Genomic DNA, 19,749 nt, shown 5'->3' with positions numbered 1-19,749 from the left:
CCAGGATCCCAGGGTTCTGCAGGGCGAGCTTCCGCTCCACGTGCTCCAAACTGCGGCGCGTTAAACCTACCCCTTCATTTTGGGTAGAAATAGGCGCAATAAATATGGGCTATTCAAAGTACTATCTTTGCGGACACAACAACAGTGTAAAGTCCCTGAACAAGTGAAGCAACAAACCCAGCTGTGGAGAGCAAAGGCTGGCAAAACGCTGCACTTTATAACATTATAACACTCTTTGGTTTTATCAACTCAGACTTTCTAGTCGAATATCTTGAATGCAAGAGATAAAATCAGAATAATCAAATTATTAGTCCAGTATTTGTTTATCGATATGTTAAAAAGTCCTTGCTTATATTTACTTCGTATTTTCTTTTTCAAATAGCGAAAATCGAGAGATGTGGAATGATAAGAATGCATCCCATACTATCAAGCAACAACGAATGTCGTTGTTGTGTATAATGCGTCACTACAACAAACCTCACTACACTATACTTCTGTTTACTTTAGGTTCCAACCGCAGTTTACGCTACAATCCATTGAAGTAAATCACGCAGCGCTAAAACCTAATCGTCATGGCGCTTCTTCGTTACGCTACGTTACGTTACGTGAGCTTACGCCTGCTTACAACGAGAGTCACTGGGACATGTGTACTTGGTACGAAGCATGGCAAACAGTTTATGAACCAACTTTCCACGGGACATTTTATTCACGGATGTCCCGGTGATACATGACGTAACGTAACAACAACGTAAGCAAACGCGCCTGTATGAAGGGGCCTTTAAAGTGAAACGAAGTTTACATCAGCATCAGTCTTGAGAGTGTTGTGCACTAGAAGCTAATATCGATGTGTTCTCGATAACAGTAAATGGCGTTTGGTGACCGTGCCAGTGCGACTTACCAAAACTCTCCCTCTGACGTGCTCTTGTAGTTGAGCCTTTCTTGTTCTTCGGGCGGCACCTTGTCCCATTCCAAAGAACTGGAAAGTAAAAACAAAGACAAAAAAATGACCGTATATGGCACAGTTATGGAGTACACACGATCGCCTATCAATTGTGATTCTCACTTTTATAATATTTAACATACTGCCAGCCACGAGCAGGCATTTTAAAAGTTCAAGCACACTTAAATTTAAATGTTAGAAAGGTTATCAAGAAAATAACAGATATTTTGACTATTTACACCATCCGGGATGGCGACACATTACCAAGCACAAGAAAACGTTTTTTTTTTTATTATTATTATTAGGAATTTCAAAATCCGCTGAGAAGACGCTGCCTCTACGAGCACCTGGGTATTCGAATACGTTCATGCGTGAAACCAAACTGGGTGGTTTATGTTAATACTAACGCCAGAGACTTTTTTTTTTTTTTTACATCTACGCAATGTCAGCAAGCGTAAACTCTTCGTCATTGGAAAGTTTTAGTAGATCGTGTTTTCGGACCACGCTATTTGTAGCGGGAACTCACGCTGCCACTTGGATGCATGTTCTGAAGCGCGCGCCCGTAGCGATAGCGGGCCTTTGAAAACGATATACTAGAACTCCATCTTACATCGCCCGATTAGGTCGTACCCTGCTCGAATGCTAACAAACGCTTGGCGAGTCTAAGCACTGATATACACCCAACACACTGCTTAAAAACCAAACTCGCACTTGCCCAGACCAGCACTGCGCGCCCGCAGAAACCGAATCAGGGAAGCGTCGGCGCACGCGCAGTACCGATAGCACCATCACCGCAATGGCATGACGTCAGAGAGTTGAGCTAGTATATGCCAGCGTTACTAGATTACCTCAGTTGTGGAACTCCCGCGGAAGGGGGTACCCCCTCACTCACTTCAGTCCGGCTCCCGTCGTTCGTACCGCCATCTAGGTTTTCGTTTACGAACTGTGTGTTTCATAGAGTACGGTGGAACGCCATCTAGACGCTGCGCTTCGAAACGCACGTGTCGCATAGAATGCATTGCAGTTACCAAAGCAGCCGTCCGGCGCGTCGAACGACGGGAGGCGAGTCGTGGTGAGTGAGCGGGGGTACTGCTCGTGCATGCAGCGTCTATGAGCAGTTCCGTAACTGAGCTAATCTAATAACGTTGGTCTATGCGGACAGCAAGTCGTCTGCTTCCTGCGCCGGAGTTGCGGTGCCATCATTACGACGCCGAGCTCTGAATAGCTTCGATTGAAAGGAGTGGGTTGACCGCCATGCTAGGTTACTCGAGTTCTACCCCAATACATGATGGGGAAAACAGCTCAGAAAACACGGACTACAAAGAGGAACACACACGACAGGACAAGGCTGTGTGTGTGTGTTTTCCTCTTCGTAGTCCGTATTTTCTGAGCTGTTTTCCCCATCATGTATAACTTCAACCAACTGGCCCAGTTCTCCACCTTATTACAGTCTACCCCCAATATTTTTTTCGATCAGCCAATAAGGGCTTGGCGTTGTTCTGACGTCACCGCAACTCCTGCGCAAGAAGCACACGAACTTGCGCTCCGCATAGTCACTGACAGCTGTAGAAACGCAATGCGTGACGAGTTCCGAGCATCTCATTATCGCTTCGCAGCCAATGAGATTGCGGCATTAGCCGATAAGAACGCCGGAGAACCAATCAGGAAACGAGAAGCGTGAATTAACATAAAAAGCCACGCCCAGTGTTTCTTAAGCTGTCCGTGACAATAGCCAACGTACCCCAGAAAATCTGGAGTGCCTGGTTTCCCCTTAAAGCACGTGGGAGAACCACTCGCTGCAACCAACGAAGCGAGCTCGGGCAACGACAAGGCTGATAATATGGCTAAACATTAAACAAAAAAGAGCATTTGATACGTCATACTCGGTGTCCCCGTGCAAATGGCCGACTTTTTGGAGTCTAAGATTAGGTTCAACTCATTCGCCGAGCTGGCTCCGTGGATTGCCACGATGGGCTGTCCGAAGTCGGGAAAGTAGACGTTCGATATTTCGTAGAGTGATACGCAACTACGGACGCTGACGTGCGCGAGTGAGTTTCAACTTACTCGAGCGACCAGCTGCCGATGTAGTCCGACCCGACGCCGACGGGGTTTCGAAGTTTCAGCAACTGCACCTGTTCGCCTCCTGCAGTGGTCACCTTCGAGAGATTTCACCGCGAGCACGTTAAGTTCGAGTACAGCGAGCAGCCCGATATAGACTGATTAAATAAGTTATGCTTAGAGTATCCACACTCTATTCCCATTTTTTTTCGTGAGTGCCGTTATTTCGGTATTTGGTCTACAGGCGGCACAAGTGAAGATCGCTATAAGATTCGGAACTGCGGTTTACCGAGAGCTCAGGCGCTATCGCGTTGCTTTATCGCAATCCGTTTTAACATTTCTAAAAGACAAAAAAAAAAAAAAAGCTTTTCCTGCCATTGTAGTTAAAGCTTTACATAGATAACTGACAACAATGATAGTACCAAGATGACTGGCGTATCGATACTCTCAAGCGTGGCTTCTTTAGTGACTCTATGCTCGTTTTACCTTAAGAACCTTAGTTAAAAAAAGTCCGGCGCCTCGCGGAGCATTACTAATTTCTCTCTTTATGTACAGTATTAAGGTATATGTAGATGCAATTTAGATTGTATATGTGTTATCTTACCAAAACATACACATTTCAAACACCAAAAGCATCGCTTCTTCGTCCGACCACCGAATTGTGTAAGAACCACTTCGCGCGGCGCATGAACAATGCGCAGAACTTCCCTTTTTCTTGAGATGAAAACGAGTACAGTGTAGACTAGGGGTTTCAAACACGCGGCCCAGAGGCTGCATGCGGCCCGCGACTCGCTGGGACGCGGCCCTCAAGATTCAGCTACTGAGAAAAACCCCCAGTCCCATGTTACTCATGTTACTCTCATATGCACGACAATTTACTAGGCTACAAGGGCGCAGGCCGCACCAAGGCAGCTCAACAGAAGCAACCTCCAAAGATAAAGCTATAACCTCCGATTTCTGGCAGTCAATTAATACTATTTAAACGCAAAAAAAAAATGAAATTCTTAAAATGGTGATATAAAGATCGCCAGGCAAACCAGAAATGTCGTACAAAGGTATATATATATATATATTTTTTTTTTCAAAACATGTTGAATTCGATTCATTTAAGAGAGAATTCAGCGGCATGGCAGCGACAGTGTGCTTGCTCTTTTTTCTTTCTTTTTTTTTTAATGTCAGCACGTTAGCGGTGCGGTGGCCTTTTACATATTGTAATCACACCAGAGATGGGCCCAAAGTAGTCACATCGAGGGATCAAAGTTAAAACTGCGCCGCTGAGAAACTCGGCTACTTTGCAACGCGATAACCACTGCTGTTTTTATTTATTGCCCTAACACATAATGCGCCCCCTCCCCGCTTCCTAACCAACCGACGTTGGCCTTCGACCTTTCCGGCATGGGTTATCTGGCCCCAACAACCGAATGAGTCTGAAACCCCTGGTGCAGACCGTTTCAAGAATCTCCTTTGGAGGGCTGCCATTGCCTGTCTTATGCAATCTTTTTAGACGCCACGCTGAAAAGGCGTATTGATTACTGTACTAGTTTTCTTATTGCCTATACAGCAGTACTCTTATTTACATGGTGTATGTGCGTGTTTTGTTTTTTCTCGCAAAAATGGGCGCTACTCACATTTCATTCTTATCGTCCTATCTTATCGTCCTAATCGGGAGTAGGGGTGAGCGTCACTCTTGCGCAATACTAAACGTCATGTGAGACATGCGGCATTAGGCGTAATCACAATCAGGATTGTATGAATTTTATCGAGCGCTACTCACACGCAAATGAGAGATGCGGTGACGAGCTCTACCCGAAAGTATAGTCGGGGACAGGTTAATTCGATTACGTGCTCCTTGCCCTCCTCCGGGTTTTGGCTCAGAGTGCGGCAAAGTGCTGTCGAAGGCCGAAAGCTCGCGCTCGAAGCCAAGTACCTAATGAGTTCTTAACCTGTCATCGACTAAAGATAGCAGCCTGAACTTACACTTTCTAGAATCTTACGTGTGTGTCACGCTAACGGAAAAGAATATAGTGCTTCCTCTTTTTTTTTTTTTTTGTCTTGGTATTGAGGTAGCTTAGATTAATTCATATATTAGATATATTTAGTCACATATTGTACATATTAATTTCCTACCCCCATCAAGAAGGGTAAGAATTGTTTTATTTACGAAGCCCTTCGATTCTACCCGTAAAGGCAAAAGCCAGGCAGTTTATTATGCAATCAAATGGGTTAAACAATTTCTGCCTGAACCAGTCTGGACGGTTGAGCGTGTCGGTGACACAGGACACAAGCTTGTGTCGTCTGTATTATTTGTTATGTCTCTCTTGCTTTTTTTTTTTCGTAATTAAGCCTATATGTGTGTAATTATGAAAACTAAAGCTTGACAAAAGCACACTAATAACGGTATTTTACGACACAATATATGGGTAAGAAACTGAACAGTTATTAAAGCACATGGAAATATACATTAAGTCACCGTTCAAATTGTGTTCCCCAATCTCAACATAAAATACAGCTAGTAGCCCAAGTTAGACAAAAAAATATGTTGGCCACTAATTGTCAGGGTATTGAAATGTCGTAGCCAAATGAAATACCCACCTTCTGAAAAGACAATATCCTGTAATTGGTGCCTAGTGAAATTCCGTTAGCCATCTTCTCTGGCGACGTCCTCGACTGAAACAAAAATACGAAAGAGGCATGTTAATTTTTCAAAGAAGTATTTTTCAAATGACAAGACTCAAACAAATTAATTTTTCAATTCACAGCTCCGCTCGTCATCTCAGAGTTAAACCAAAAAGGATATAGCGTTCAATGGCGTTTTAAGTTTAAACACAAACAAAACTACATTATTTACTTTTAAAGTTTTCGTTTGGGTTTTGATTACAAAATAATTCCGACTAATCAAGAACTAAGTTGAACTTCTCAAATATATTTTGAAAAAAGAGCTCAGACACTGAAAGCTTATATCGGTAGATGACATTTCGCTGAGGTTTAGCAAAACTTTGCTATCCACTCAGAACTAAAACCTTAAAAGAAACCAAACTCTGCCAGGTTTGTCGAGAATCTTTCTTCCTTTCTTTAGTGTGTCCTGCTTGCGTAGCAAAATATTTAAAGATAAAAAAAGCAAAACAATTTGAGTGTATATTGCAGCGGACAGAAACGCTTCTAAGAAACCAGACTACGTTTTTAATCCGGATGCGGAAGCGTCCTCATGTATTAAACATGAAACCTCTGGCAAACTTCAGGAAGTCGGCAGTAAAAAGCAAGCTATTTTTTGTTGTGGTTTTGCCTCATATCGTCGAAAGTTCATGCACCGCCCGAATAAAGCGCTCGCGGAAGGGACTAAATGCGAGAGTTTCGGAACTTAGCTTTATTCTAATCGAAAGGGAAACGCACGTTCGAATATTTTCGCTATCAAAATGACTGCCGGAGGCACCCACCAACACGTGCGGGCAGGCGTAGCGTTTGTTTCCCAAAACAGGCGCCATTCTCCCATTGAACACAAAAAAAAAATGTATTTTCAAAAATGTAAAGATGCATTTCGACCATTTGGCATCTTATCGCAAGCGCTAGCTCTATACGTTAATATGGAATTTGAGATTTCGGGGATGCATTACCTTTACCGTACGTTTCTCTGTTATAATACACATTTTTCTGTTTGTACGTTTCTGCGTTTCAATATTTTCACATTATGTTCGGTTGCTTCAGTACATTGCACCTTTTGAATGCGCATGTATCGAAGTGCGGGATTTAGAAGCGCTCAAATCCAAGACTTCTTCAAGTCTCGTTTGTCCATTTGAGCATCAAGGTCATTATTTATTTATTTATTTATTTTCAGTGCCTACCAACGGCCAGAAGCCTAGGACGGTAGAGAACCAGGTGACATTGCACAGGTGAAAGCGACGAAGCAAATATATCCAGAAACCGACCCGGCGACAACGCACTAAATCAGATTGTCAACGCTTTTCTTAAATGATGTGATGTCATCATTAAAAAATTCAAGGCGCGTAGCAAGATGACTAAAATAGCTCTGCATGCGAACTACAAGAGAGAAACAATGCATGGGATTAACGGCAAACGTGCGGTTGTTGCGAAAATGCCTAACAGGCACATTTAGATTGATGCAAGGCACAATAAAAAGGCAGTCATAATACCCATGCAGACACTTGAACAAAAATATGATATCACATCTGCCGCGTCTTGTTTTTAACTCCATCAATCCTAAGCGATTGAGCGCATTCACATATGAGTAGGGCTGGGACAGGTCTTGTCCAGCGTGAAACGTACGAACAAATCGGTTTTGGACACGCTCTAACGTTGCTGCAGCAGGGCACTAAGGTTGTTCCGGACAATTGAAGCAAAGTATAATTTGGGCAAAATAAGGCTTCTGTACGCTCAATACTTCAAAAGAGGCTGACAGGATCATTCCAACATGACTGTTGAAGTTCAGCTTTCCATCTAGCATAACGTCAAGATCCCACACAGAAGTGTCTAGACAGTAATAAATACAAATAGGAAGGGTTTTGCGTGTGAACGAAATGACCTGCGTTTTACGAAGATTTAGGTCTTCGTAAAAACCGCACAAATAAACTAAGCATCGCCGAACGCTCATTCTCCGCCCAAAGGTAGCGCTAGAGGTCACAACCAGATGCCAAGGATTCAGCCCAAATGGGCACCTTATTTAAAAGTTATAAGTGATTTTCTGAAAATTTCAATGGGAAAATGGAGGCCATTTTTGCCCGTTCTCGGTTTTTGGTGCCATAGTGCCTACACTCTAAAAAAAAGGGTATCACCGTACACCCTTTTGTTCCATATAATACACCCCAAAACTTTATTTCGACGTACAGCGCCCTATAGTCGAACAGACGGCCCCAAATTTTACGAGGGGCTTGATAACGGTGCGATATAACTTATTAAGTTGCTAAAGTACGTATCAAAGATTAAAGAAAGAAAACACGGAGCTTTTGCAGTACGGCCAAGAAAACTCCGATAGTATTTTTTATAGTCAATAATACGTACATTAGCTATCTTAATAAGTTGTACCACACGGCTATCAAGCCCCCCGTAAACTTTGGGGCCGCCTGTTCGATTAAGGGGCGCTGTACGTCGAATTGAAGTTTTGGGGTGTATTATATGGGACATGGGGTGTAATAATACACCTTTTTTTCTGAGAGTGTAATGTATTCGAAAACTCCGTCGGCCGCCATTTTCCCATTGAAGAAGAAGAAAGGGCAGAAAGGAAGACAAAGAAGTTAACCTGGGGTATTTTGTCCCGGTTTGCTACTTTGTTTTAGTTATACGTTTTAAGTGATTTTAAGAAAATCACTTATAACGTTTGAACAAGATCTCGGATCGGGCTGAAACGTTGGAATCTGGTTGTGATCTCTAGCGCTAACTTTGGGCGGAAAATGAGCGTTCGGCGAAGCCTAGGTTATTTCTGCGGTAATGCATATGCTGTACTCAAATTCCCATGCAGTTTATTTTCTAGGTCGAAACGTTTTCTCTTCCACGAGATTTCCCAAGCACCCTCATTTTAGAAAATTCGCGCGAGTCAATTTTTCTGCACAACACTTAAAAGCTAATCGCTGCCCCTATAAAGAGAGCTAGACAAATGAGAGTCCCAAATTATATCTAAACTATAAAAATAAAGTCTGCGATGTGACATTCAACATGACGCCAGCATGCGAAACGGCAGGTTGTAACTTGTCATAGACTTGTCATGCCCTCTAAGCAATGCCTGCGCGTCTACTTAGCCGCAAAACACTCAATGAGCCAATCTCTGCTATCTACGAAATCAGCTCAGCGAATGATGAAGCGAAACATTCGTTTAGACCTAAAAATGAAGTCTGCGCTGTGGCATTACGCAATACAAAGCGTCATGCTTGTATTGCGTAATGTGACAGCGAATACTTAATTTGGAGGTCTAAACAGATGTTCCGCCTCCTCCTTCGCTGAGCTGATTTCGTAGACCATATAGATTGGCTCTTCGAGTTTTTTGCGTGTAAGTAGACGCGCAATCATTTCTTAGAGTGTAGGCCATAGACTGTGCATAGAGTGAACTCCTGAGTGGTATTTGAGCAAGTAGATTCATAGACATTTTCTAGACTGTCGTAAATCACAGTCGTTAAGAGTGCTTTCTAGGCATGTTCACGCATGTGTATGTTTAGAGACTATAGCTTATATAAAATGCCAGGTAAAAAGACATTAGGGGCAACTTATTTCTAACTTGCTCACAAGTATGGGAATATGTACACTAGCTGTTTTCACACATCCGCCTCGGGAGTATCTTTAAGTAGAGTTAGCTCGAAAGAGGTGGCCACTACAGTTTACATTTAAGCCACGCATTCAACTATTTCCGCTAGCGACCGAAACATCAAGGTGTAACGTCAGAAGGCTTAGAAACATAGACGAAAGAAAAGTTGCAAACGGACTAAGTAGGCCGGGCGGCAAGCAAGCGCCGTGGACCACGATTGATATTTAGCTGGTTTTCGGAGAGCAAATCGTCTGCCTCTTGCGCAGGAGTTGCGATCACGTCAAAACCACGCCAAGCTTTGATTGGCTTTGATTGAAAGGATAGTGGGTAGACCTCGATGCTAGATGCCTTGATGCCTACCCTCTATATTTTTTTTTTCGATCAGCCAATAAGAGCTTGGCGTTCTCATATGCAAGAAGCAGACGAACGTGCGCTCAGCATTCGCTTATTTCGTCATCGAAAACCGCCGTGACAAGAAGATCACGTGGTTTTCTTGTCAATTGTCAGGTTATATAACTTTTCGACTCCAGTAACGCTGAACGTGGGAACGAATGGTACTGTATCTCAAACCTCTCAGAAGTCTCCTGAGAAGACGTCTTCTTCTCAAAAGACCACTTCTCCGAACTCTTATGAAAAGATCCTTCCCAGAAGAGTTTTTAGAAATTCTTCTGCGAAGACACTTTTTTATGGCAAAACTGCCAGATGCAAAAGACTTAAAAAGAGAGTTCTAAAAAGATGATGGAACATTTTATTACGCATCGCCAAAACCTTACGTGCGAAGGGCCATGTTCACGTACTCTCCTGACGTCTCAGACACCCTAACAGGGCCGTAGCTTCCCGTACAGAAGCGAACAATGTAAACAACACTTCATTTTTTTTTTACTATGACTGCCGTCTCCACAATCCCAATTACCTCTCGACTTGTTACAGAGTAAAGAGACTGGAACCTAAAGTGACAGTTCCAGCCCTAAGTTGGACTATGTAACGTCCTTAAAGCCGTGGTTACACTGCTGATATATTATAGAAAAGACGGAGTGCGGACACTGTCTTTTATGTGTTTTTGTTTGAGTGTACTTTTCTTGTATGACGGTCCTGGCACATGGGTAACGTGTCCGCAGACATATTATATACTTCGTTTCAGCTTCGGTCCAGACGCAGCCGATGCTACAAGCGCGAGCATGTGGCCCAGAACAGTGCTTGCACTGCACGAGCGCGCGTGCTTGGCAGGGATGCTGAAAGCCCGGAGCTCGCGCTTGTAGCTTTGGCTGCGTCTGGACCGAAGCTGAAACAAAGTATAGGCATGTGTGAAGCAAACCCGCTTAATTCGAACATGCGTGAGGCTTGTCCGTAGAGAATTCTGTCATCATGTCTGCAGAGAAACTCCGTGACTTTTGTATGGTGTATGTGGTGCGCCAATGCCGCATAAAGTTCCAGTTTCAGCCCCAGTTTGGACTAAAATGTCCTTAATGACTGGCGGGTATAATGTCGAGATCGGTTATAACGATGTCAACGGGAATCGGAAATCACTTCGCTATACCCGCTATTTCGTTATAACCGACTTCGGTTATAACGAAGTGCAAACGGGAATGGGAAATCGTGATCGATTCGCTGTAGCCGCTATTTTGTTATAACCTACTTCGTAATAACGAGCTGCAGACGGGAATGGGAAATCGTGATCACTTCGCTGTAACCGCTATTTCGTTATAACCGGTCTCGACAGTACGTGCCCCAAATAAGCACCGACGGGCTGTTCCCTCTCACGTATCTTACTGTTCATGCCTTACTGTCTCTTATCATATATCATATCCCCTCACGTATCTCATTGTAATACGTACCTGCGTGTGCTGCTGCTGGACCAGGGCAGTGACCAGGGTTGTCCGCGCCAGCAAGGAGCCCGCCAAGGTGCGCGCGCAGCTGCTGGGGTCCTGACGTATGCTCAGGGTCTCGGTGACGCCGCCGGTCAGGTCCGCTAGTCCGTCCAGGCTGCTGCCGTACTTGAGTGCCTCGTACGAGCCGTACAACCTGGAACAGTATAGACGGCCGTCTTTGAGTAAAGTAATCGCAGTGTTACTATGGTCACTGAAAACGCAGGACGCGGTGAGTTCCGAGCTTCTTATTGAAGCGTCCTAGCAATCAAGACTGCGGCGTTCGCCAATAATGACGTCGAAGAAGCAGTGTTAGGTAAAGTACATCTAAAAAGAGCTTGAGGTAAAGTACAAAGTGAATGATAGGTTGTGTAATTCAAGTAAAATTATGAGTACTCCGAGCGCAGTGTACTTGAAGTAAAGTGCTATAAATACAATGTACTTTCAAAGTAAAATTCAAATACTTCTTAACACAATCTTTCATAATGCACTTCCGCTTCTTTATCCTGTTCTTTTTTTCAGTGTCCCCCAGAATAATTGGGGGTGCATCAGTTATTTTTTTAAATGGTGGCAAACATTGGATAAAGTCAAGACACTTCAGAGTTGACAAGCCATCATTTTGTGATATAAATTTGACAAAACCAAATTTGGGGAGTGTACCTCAGAGACAAAGTACTAGAAAAAATACTTTAAGTAAAGTACAAGTACAGTACATACTCAATAAATGTACTTCAAGTAAAGCACAATTATTCTATACCTCCCCGAAGTAGTACTTAAAGCACTTCCTAGCACTTTGATGAACGAATCGCGAATTAAATATGTGTAAAAGCGGCACCATGCCGTACTTACATCTAAGAAAAGCAGAGGTGGTTCTGAAAGGCGGCCAAAATATATAAATAATCGGCTCACCTGACACTACACACACACAATAGAGAAAGCTGACATGGAAACGTTACTTTTTTGTCGAAATAAGAGTCGCTCGATCTGGAAGCGGGAAACACCGCGCGAAACTATTAGAGCGTTACACTGGATCCCGATCAGGTTAAGTATGCACTTGTGACCAGATCTGAGTTTTATAGAATCCTGACAAGTTCCCGGTGTCCCCAAGAAACAGGAGTAAATTACCGTCCGAGCTACACGCATAAATGCAAAGTAGTGGAAGTCACATTTTTCTCTTTACTTCAATTGCTATCATACCACTTGCTGTCGTAGCTCCCGGAAGAGCTTGCACTCTTCATACCGATACAGTACCGCGTTATGTCCTTCAGTGGTTCGTTAGGCCGGTGGAAACAAAGATGACTAGACTAACAAGATAACCTGCTCCTCATGGGCCAAAAAGGACTTACCTTGAAAAAGGTGAACGAGGCATTGATCGTCCAAACTACAATCGGAAAGCGTTTTTTTTTTTTTTAGGACCCACAGTTGAGTGCAGGTTTTTGAATTTCACTGTCATATATTATACACACAAAGAATAATAAGGTGCTGTCCTTCGTCACATTACAACGACTGTAATATCCTCGAGCGACGGTGGTAGCACTTGCCAGTTGCCCGGTAAAAGATGGTTGCTGCGCACATGCGCAGTCGAGACAACCACGTACCCGGTACTACACCGGGGTAACCGGAAGTTTTCTAATGTCACCAACTAAAAGAAAAGAAAACACAAAGTAGTAAGACCGCACAGTATACAAATTATTTGATCATAGATTGGTAATTGCCACACGATCTCCGAAACCATGCTCTATCTTGCATCCTAATCTTTGTACGTTACACTTCATTTGACCTTATTATGAACTGCCTCAAAGGCTGTAAGAGCGAGTTCATAGTTCCGAATGATGGGAAATGAAGTTACCAAATCGTTATTGAAGTTATGGCCACCAGCACGCGCTCCGCAGCAGGAGACTCAGCTGTGGTAATCAATGAACTCCAGCTTTTAGCGGTAGTTAATGGTCATGTAGCTATCTCAGCAGCTATTGAGCGCGTACAGTAAGTAAAGAGCCTCCACAACGCTGCTGCTGCGTGCACTTCACATTCCTAAGACTGTCGCTCTTAGCAGACGATGAGTCAGATTTCGCTGTGACTATAATCGGTGACAAGTTAAGAGCAAGTCGATGCTCCGCCTCTAGATTGCGGTCACTGCCTTCCGCCAAGCTTTCGCTGCACGTGTGATGAAGCGCTATCAACGGCAAAGAGTTCGCAGGCGAAGCGGAGCACCCACTTGGAAGCCTGTAACCAACAAAAGGTTCCATCCGACAGTGTGATAAACAATGGCAGACAGCAAATGACACCTATCAGCTACTAAAACTCACTTAATCAAAAAATGTTTTCAGAGATTGCTGGGAAGACCACAAAAAGAAAATAACAGCGGAGCGGCATCATCAATGTACAAAATACGGGAATGTCAATAGCGAAAGGCACATTTCAACTTGGTAAATACAAAGGTTAGTGTTTTGAAGAACAAATTTGGTCACCAGAACTTGCACTTGTGTGCAGGGTTCATCGGATCGTTCCGGCGGCAACCAAACGCCCTCGCAAAGTCTGGGATGTTCTTGAGCGGTATATTACAGCGTAACTCGTCAGCGGAGTATCCCTTGCCGATGGCCTTTCGATTGGAGCACCATTTAAAGCAACTCATCACGTAAAATGCCTGGTCCGGCGTGAAGTTCTTCAGCAGCGTCGTTTCGGTTGCCAGATTTCCCCTGTCCAAGGCCCGGTAAGCCTTATGGGCTTGAGCAAGCCCAACCGAGTCGGCGATGTCCTCCGATATGGCCGAGGCCTGGTCGTGCAAATCGCTGTTGAACTCAGCATAGGACCTCTTGAGGCAGCGCACGCGCTGTTCGTACTGGCTCCTGGTCTCCGGCGACCACCAGTCGTGGACCTCGCCGCGGACGTCTCTGCGACTGCTGTCGACGTCGAAGCCGTGGACTATTTCATGGGCGATCACGTGACCCAGGCCACCGAAGTTGATGCTGATCGGGAACCTATCGGAGTTGGCAAGGATAATGGTGGACTGATTATACTTATCCTCCTTTGGTGTGTGGTTCTCATTAACTCGAATCGCGATAAAGAAAACAAAGTAATGTGGGAAACTAATGTACTGGTGTCGTTACTGCTTTCAGTTTGGTACGGCACAAACCTCACTTAGCACAAGGTGTGCACCCGTTTCCCTTACTATATACACCAGCACGTGGTCCTCACGTCACGCAGCTGCGGCGGAGCTGCTATTAGCCGGCCGCATGCGAAGGCACCCCACTTTACACAAATCTGGTCCCTCTGCGCGCGCAGTGCCTACACCTCGCGCGGGCCTCCTTGTAAGCAGCGCGTTTAGCCGATACACCTTTCTAATCATTACAAACCCACCGAATAGGCCTCCTGCGCTGAAGCTTTGAACAAACGGCAGCGCACTCATTTTGGGTAGTACAAGCTCACCTGATTGAGCCTCGCACTGCTTATGGCACGTTGGTGGAGCTTTATTAATTCCGTGTGGTGCTGAAGAACGAAAAAACACCTTTAAACGCCAGAAATCGACCGGACTCAACGTTGCAAGACAATCGAAAGGGCCAAGTTCATGACACCACCGCTAGGGCACGCGTCTCTTGTCTCTTGGTGGTGACGTCAGAACACTCGTGTCGCGACGCTTTCATTTTATTTTTATTTTTCATGTCTACTTTGGAGCGCGTGAAACGGCATCTCTTGGCTCACGCTCTTAGCGTCTTAGCTTTGACGGCGTTCGAATTTTTGTTGTTTCTTTGTATTTTTATCGTGATCTCGCGCTGCGCACCAGAGCAGGCACGCTTCTGCATGCGTGACAGTTTGAGACGCTAAAATTTGTACTACCCAAAACAAGTCCTAACAAGTCTCTTTTCGCAGCACCCTCTGGGCAACGCAGGAGGCTCATACGCGCGTATTCACCGCTTCGGAAAGCAAGCAAAGCACTACCACACACACGAACGCTGAGAATGACAGCGGCCTGGAACTCTTTTCTTGAATGGTTTATAGACAATTGCATGCATGGCGCCCCGACTAGGGTGCCTTCATGTGCGCTCTGCTTGGGGTGATGACATCTGGCCATTTTGTTTCGAACGTTTATTTTTATTTTTTGTTCTGAAGCGCGTGAAAGAGCGTGTCCCTGCACGCGCTCATGGCGCTGACTGTGTTAAGGCGACATTTTGTTTCCTGCGATTTCTTTATATTTTCCCTGTGAGCGCGTGCTGTCGGCATCGGGTACTACAAACGATGGCATCACCCTAAGGAGACAGTCATTGAGGCACTCTAGCCCCGACTGGTGCCCCATTGAGTGCAAGCACGTACAGCTTGCGCGTGAACATAGCTTTGGCAAACTTGACATTGCACGGGCTTGTCCGCACAAGCAGAGGTATGGTGGCGGCCAGTTGCCTTTGCTTGCTTCTGGACGGTTTTATTTTTGGTGTTCGTGCACATAGCTCGTGATTTGCTCGCTTTGCGAAGCAACGAACATGCGCGTGTTGGGCTGAGGAGATCGCACGCTGGGATTAGGACTCGTAAATGTTGGAATGGTGTATAGACCGTCCTAAAAGGGAGTTTCCGGGAGGCGTCATCTTCTAAGTTTCTAGGTTCGTGTATGTGGCGCGTGCTTTGCTCGTTTTTGGAAGCCGAAAACACGCGCGTGTGCTGAGGTCTGGAGACCACACGCTGGGCCGTGGGTTTCTTAAAATTGTAGAGGTGCAAGCGCGGGTACAAAGTTTTGGCATTTCAAAGGAAGTAAAGATCGTGCGTGCACATCTTTGATAGGCGCTTAAAAGTCACAGGCTCACGGATACCCATAGCTTTGAATTCAATGTCAGAAGTTGTCTGTCGGATCTATAAGATGATGGCCTCAAGTGCTAACATAGGTACCTGTTTATTACATTACATAAATGATTGTTGAAATATGCTGCGTGCCAGAATATATTTAGTAACCTAAAAATATAATTTTCATACTGCGCTACTTCAAGACGCAATCGCGATTTTGACTCAACTCCTTATTTTTGACTGGAGATAAAAATACTTGGGCACAAAAATTAATCGAGCTTAAATAGGGACTGCCCTTGACACAGATGTCTGGTTTCCATTAATAACTAATACATATGCTTTCAAGTAGGAACAGTTGTATATTGATTGTTCGGTTGATTTTTGTTTTTTAGGCCACCCTAGCGTTATTTTAAGGAAAAGAATGAGTTGTAATAAAATTATAAATTTTTTAAACACCTAGCGTGGAAGAACGGACTGTTGATGATACCGGCGGGGATGATCATCATGTTGGAGATCGGATGATAGAAGGCATTTACATCCGTGAGCCTGAAGTCGTACCCGGCGTCTCGCCGCTTCCAGAGGTCATCTTTTCGAGACCTCATGGTCACAAACCAGGACTTCAGTCTGGACTCCAAAAATACAAGACCAGCGTCTGGCATAAACGCGTAGAACTCGTCCAATCCTCCCAGGACAAAGTCCGGATAGGCGATGATTGTCTTCATCGAGTGGAGCTTGAGCAGCGCTATTTTGAGTGTGGCGTTGTCCATCCACTTGCTTTGAAGAAAGGACTCTTTCAAGGAGGACTTCACCTGCTGCACCATGTGGAAGACCTCTTCGCGATCATTAGGAGGAACCGATTGCAGCGCGAACGGTTGACCGAACGCGTATGGCATGAGCGAGTTGACTTCTTCGAAGCAGCGACTGAAGACGTGACTCTTGGCATCCGCGATGTCGGCAAAAGCCCGTCTGACCAGGGCCAAGGACGTGAACGGCCCTAGGTAGTGGACTACCATCCATGCCACGTACGTCAGCAGGACACCATTCCGCTTTCGGCGGTCGTCAAGAATGACCTCGCTGACGCTGCGGAGATACATGGTGTCTGTGACTTTGATCGTGTCAGTCACCAGCAGTTGAGCTGGATCTGGAAGGTGTCTGTTGAGCACGTCTAGCCAGTCTGAAGACATGATTCCTGGAGTTCGGCTCTCAAGGCCCGACATCTCGATGGTCTCCGTGACTCGTGACGAGTCACCGGTGGCTCCCAGCGTCGACATGAGATAGTTTTCGAACAAGATCAAGGTTTCGGGGTTTACGTTTCGACCGATAAACTCTGAACAAGCCAAGATGTAGTTCTTTAGTGTTGTCCCGCTCAACCGACTTCTCCGCAAGAACCAGTTCATGAGGCAGTGATTGCGGACCAAGTAGAGAGTCTGACGGCCGTTCATCATGTAGTCGGGTTCGATGGTAATCTGGAAGAATATGGGGACATTCCAATTGAGGCCCAGGTCTATCACAACGTCAAGGATGTCTGCCGTTTCTGATCTGGGATCCAGGAGGTGAACGGACTTCAGGAAGCTCTTGAGGTTCTCCGAGTTGTCTACGCCTCCCTCAAGAACCTGGAGGCAGGTCTTCAACATGACTGACGACTTCTGAACAGCCGTCTGTCGCAGCATTGGCGCTTTTCCCAAGCGAAGCAGACCGTTCACAGCAGCGCTGGCGACCCTAACTTGGAGGTCGGAAAAGACGAACGCTTCGGCGGATTTGCTCGCTTTCCAGCCGTCGCAGACGAAATGGTAGAAGTTATCACATGGACTGGTGGTGTAGTTGAGTGAGCTGTATAGGGCGCTTGTGAAGTCCCAGCAGTTGGGGCTCTCGCACGATGGGTAGAGGTAGACAGCGTGTGAAATATAGGACAATGTGCCCACAATGCCGGCGGCGAGTCCCATGCAGCATAAGCACTGGGCCCAGCTGCAGCTGGTGCCTCGGTGGCGGCTCTGCACGATAACTGCCTGAGGCGTCGACATTTCGTGTGACTCAGCGCGGTTCGAACGAATGATACTGGTAGCCATGTCAGTGCGCGCGCGCCACATAAAAATTTGATGATGATAGACGCGAGAAAGATAAAAGTTCTCCGATTGATATTATAAATACCCCAATTTGCAATCCGAATTTGTAAGTCTGCTTTCACGAGTATTTAAAAACACTTATTTGCTTTAGTGTAATATTTATTCTATTCAATGATGTCAGATTTAACAGAATCAAGCTGTTCCCTCGGCACGTGTCAATAGGTTTGTCAGCCCCAAAGGGCGTCTGATGTTTCCCAAATGCATGAGGAAAGTGGCCAGCGACGTAGGACCGCTAGCCTGGATTATTTAGCGCCCATCACGTAGTAGTGATATACGAACGCCCGCTGGTACGGTACCCATACCAAAACTTGTGGAGGTGGGGTTCGAGCCAAGGATCTTCGTTCTCTACAGCGCGAGCTTTCGCTCGAGATGCTGCGATGAGCGTTATTCTACACCCGGGAACAACTTCTTGCGGCTATTGGCGACGAGCGCGACCGAAAGCGTCGCTGTGGTCGGCCTTCCACGATTGGCCGAACGCTGACTTATGACGTCGGAAAGGGTATATCATCGACGGAAATAAGAGGAATGAAAGACCTTTAATTTTGACGGTGTTGGCAGTGTTGCTTTGAGAGCGCAATGATTTCAAGCTTCCACCATGCTATTTACAAACACCATCGAACTTGTTGTTTGCAAGGTAATGACGTCACAAGGGGGAACCGTAGGAGGGCGCCACCATAACTTCTCGCCGCTAATAATCCAATCAAGGCCGGGTTATACTGCAGCCTTTCTTGTGGCTCTCTCTGCTCAATACTGTTTTATGACCACTAAAGCCTACTAGGGTCGCTAATGGGCTAAGAACTCAGCAGAAGCTCCGCCTCTAACAAGCGTTCGTTGCTTTCCGCCGGGCTTTAACTGCGCGTGCGACGAAGGTTTCAAATGCGGAAAAATCGCGCTGGAGGCAGCACCCTACTTGTTTCTTAAAAGGATCGGTGGTCGAGTGGGCTAGCGCACACCAACTTGGAGCACCTGGAGCTAAAGCTCGCGCTGCAGAAACCAGGGATCCTGGGTTCAATCCCCACCCCTGCCCGTTTCGATCTGGATATGAGCATTGTACCAGCGTGCGGTCGTGTATCACTACTGCGTGGTGCACGTTAAAGACCCCAGGTTAGCGGTTGTACTGCACGTGCTAAATTTCTCAACTGCAGCTGGGAAAAACGTCGCCCGTTGAGGCAGACTAAGTTCTAGGCCATATAAACATACACACAAAACCCAATGTTTTGTCTTTAAAAATTTCTTCATGTGTAACCGACCATACGTAAGCAATACATATAGTTCTACCAATACAAATTAAATAACAACTCCGACCGCGCGTCCTAACTGTCATCCGCGGAAATACTCACCCTCATGTTCTGTGACAACAAAGCTCCAGTCGCAGTGCTCGTTACATCATACAAGAGACACGGAGTTTCTCTGCAGATATTGTGAAAGAATTATCCGCGGACTCGGTCTCGAGCACGTTGGAAGCATGTTGGCCTTAAACATGCATTGTTTAGACGTGTTTGCAGGCAGTTCTTATATGACCAGGAACGTAATGCGAGGAAGGAAGACGCCTTAGACTGCGTTTGCAGAACGTCTTTTGTACGATGTATGGGCAGCGTGACCACTGCTTAAAGCTTTAAGGCTTTAAAGTTAAGGTCTTAGGGCTCTAGGCCCTAGGGCTTTAGGCCTTAGGGCTTTAGGTCTTAGGGCTTTAGGCCTTAGGGCTTTAGGCCTTAGGGCTTTAGTCCGCAGTCAGACTGCTAGTACATC

The 19,749-nt window shown here is 45.5% G+C and overlaps 1 protein-coding gene across 1 annotated transcript in view; it reads right to left on the bottom strand.

The window, feature by feature from the left end:
• Positions 1-19,749, bottom strand: part of LOC8040606 (calpain-C) — a 112,195-nt gene that overhangs the window by 18,362 nt on the left and 74,084 nt on the right. Inside the window, exons 5-8 of the mRNA XM_029993694.4 lie at positions 11,081-11,267; positions 5,591-5,665; positions 3,005-3,096; positions 899-976 (exon numbers count right to left, since the gene is read on the bottom strand). Coding sequence (XP_029849554.1) covers positions 899-976; positions 3,005-3,096; positions 5,591-5,665; positions 11,081-11,267 — 432 coding nt within the window. The remainder of the gene's footprint in view (positions 1-898; positions 977-3,004; positions 3,097-5,590; positions 5,666-11,080; positions 11,268-19,749) is intronic.

The sequence above is a fragment of the Ixodes scapularis genome, unplaced genomic scaffold (genome assembly GCF_016920785.2).
Source record: "Ixodes scapularis isolate PalLabHiFi unplaced genomic scaffold, ASM1692078v2 PGA_scaffold11__112_contigs__length_91849675, whole genome shotgun sequence".
Lineage (NCBI taxonomy): Eukaryota > Metazoa > Arthropoda > Arachnida > Ixodida > Ixodidae > Ixodes > Ixodes scapularis.
The sequence above is the reverse complement of the archived record's forward strand: the minus strand, read 5'-3'. Positions and strand labels throughout refer to the sequence as shown.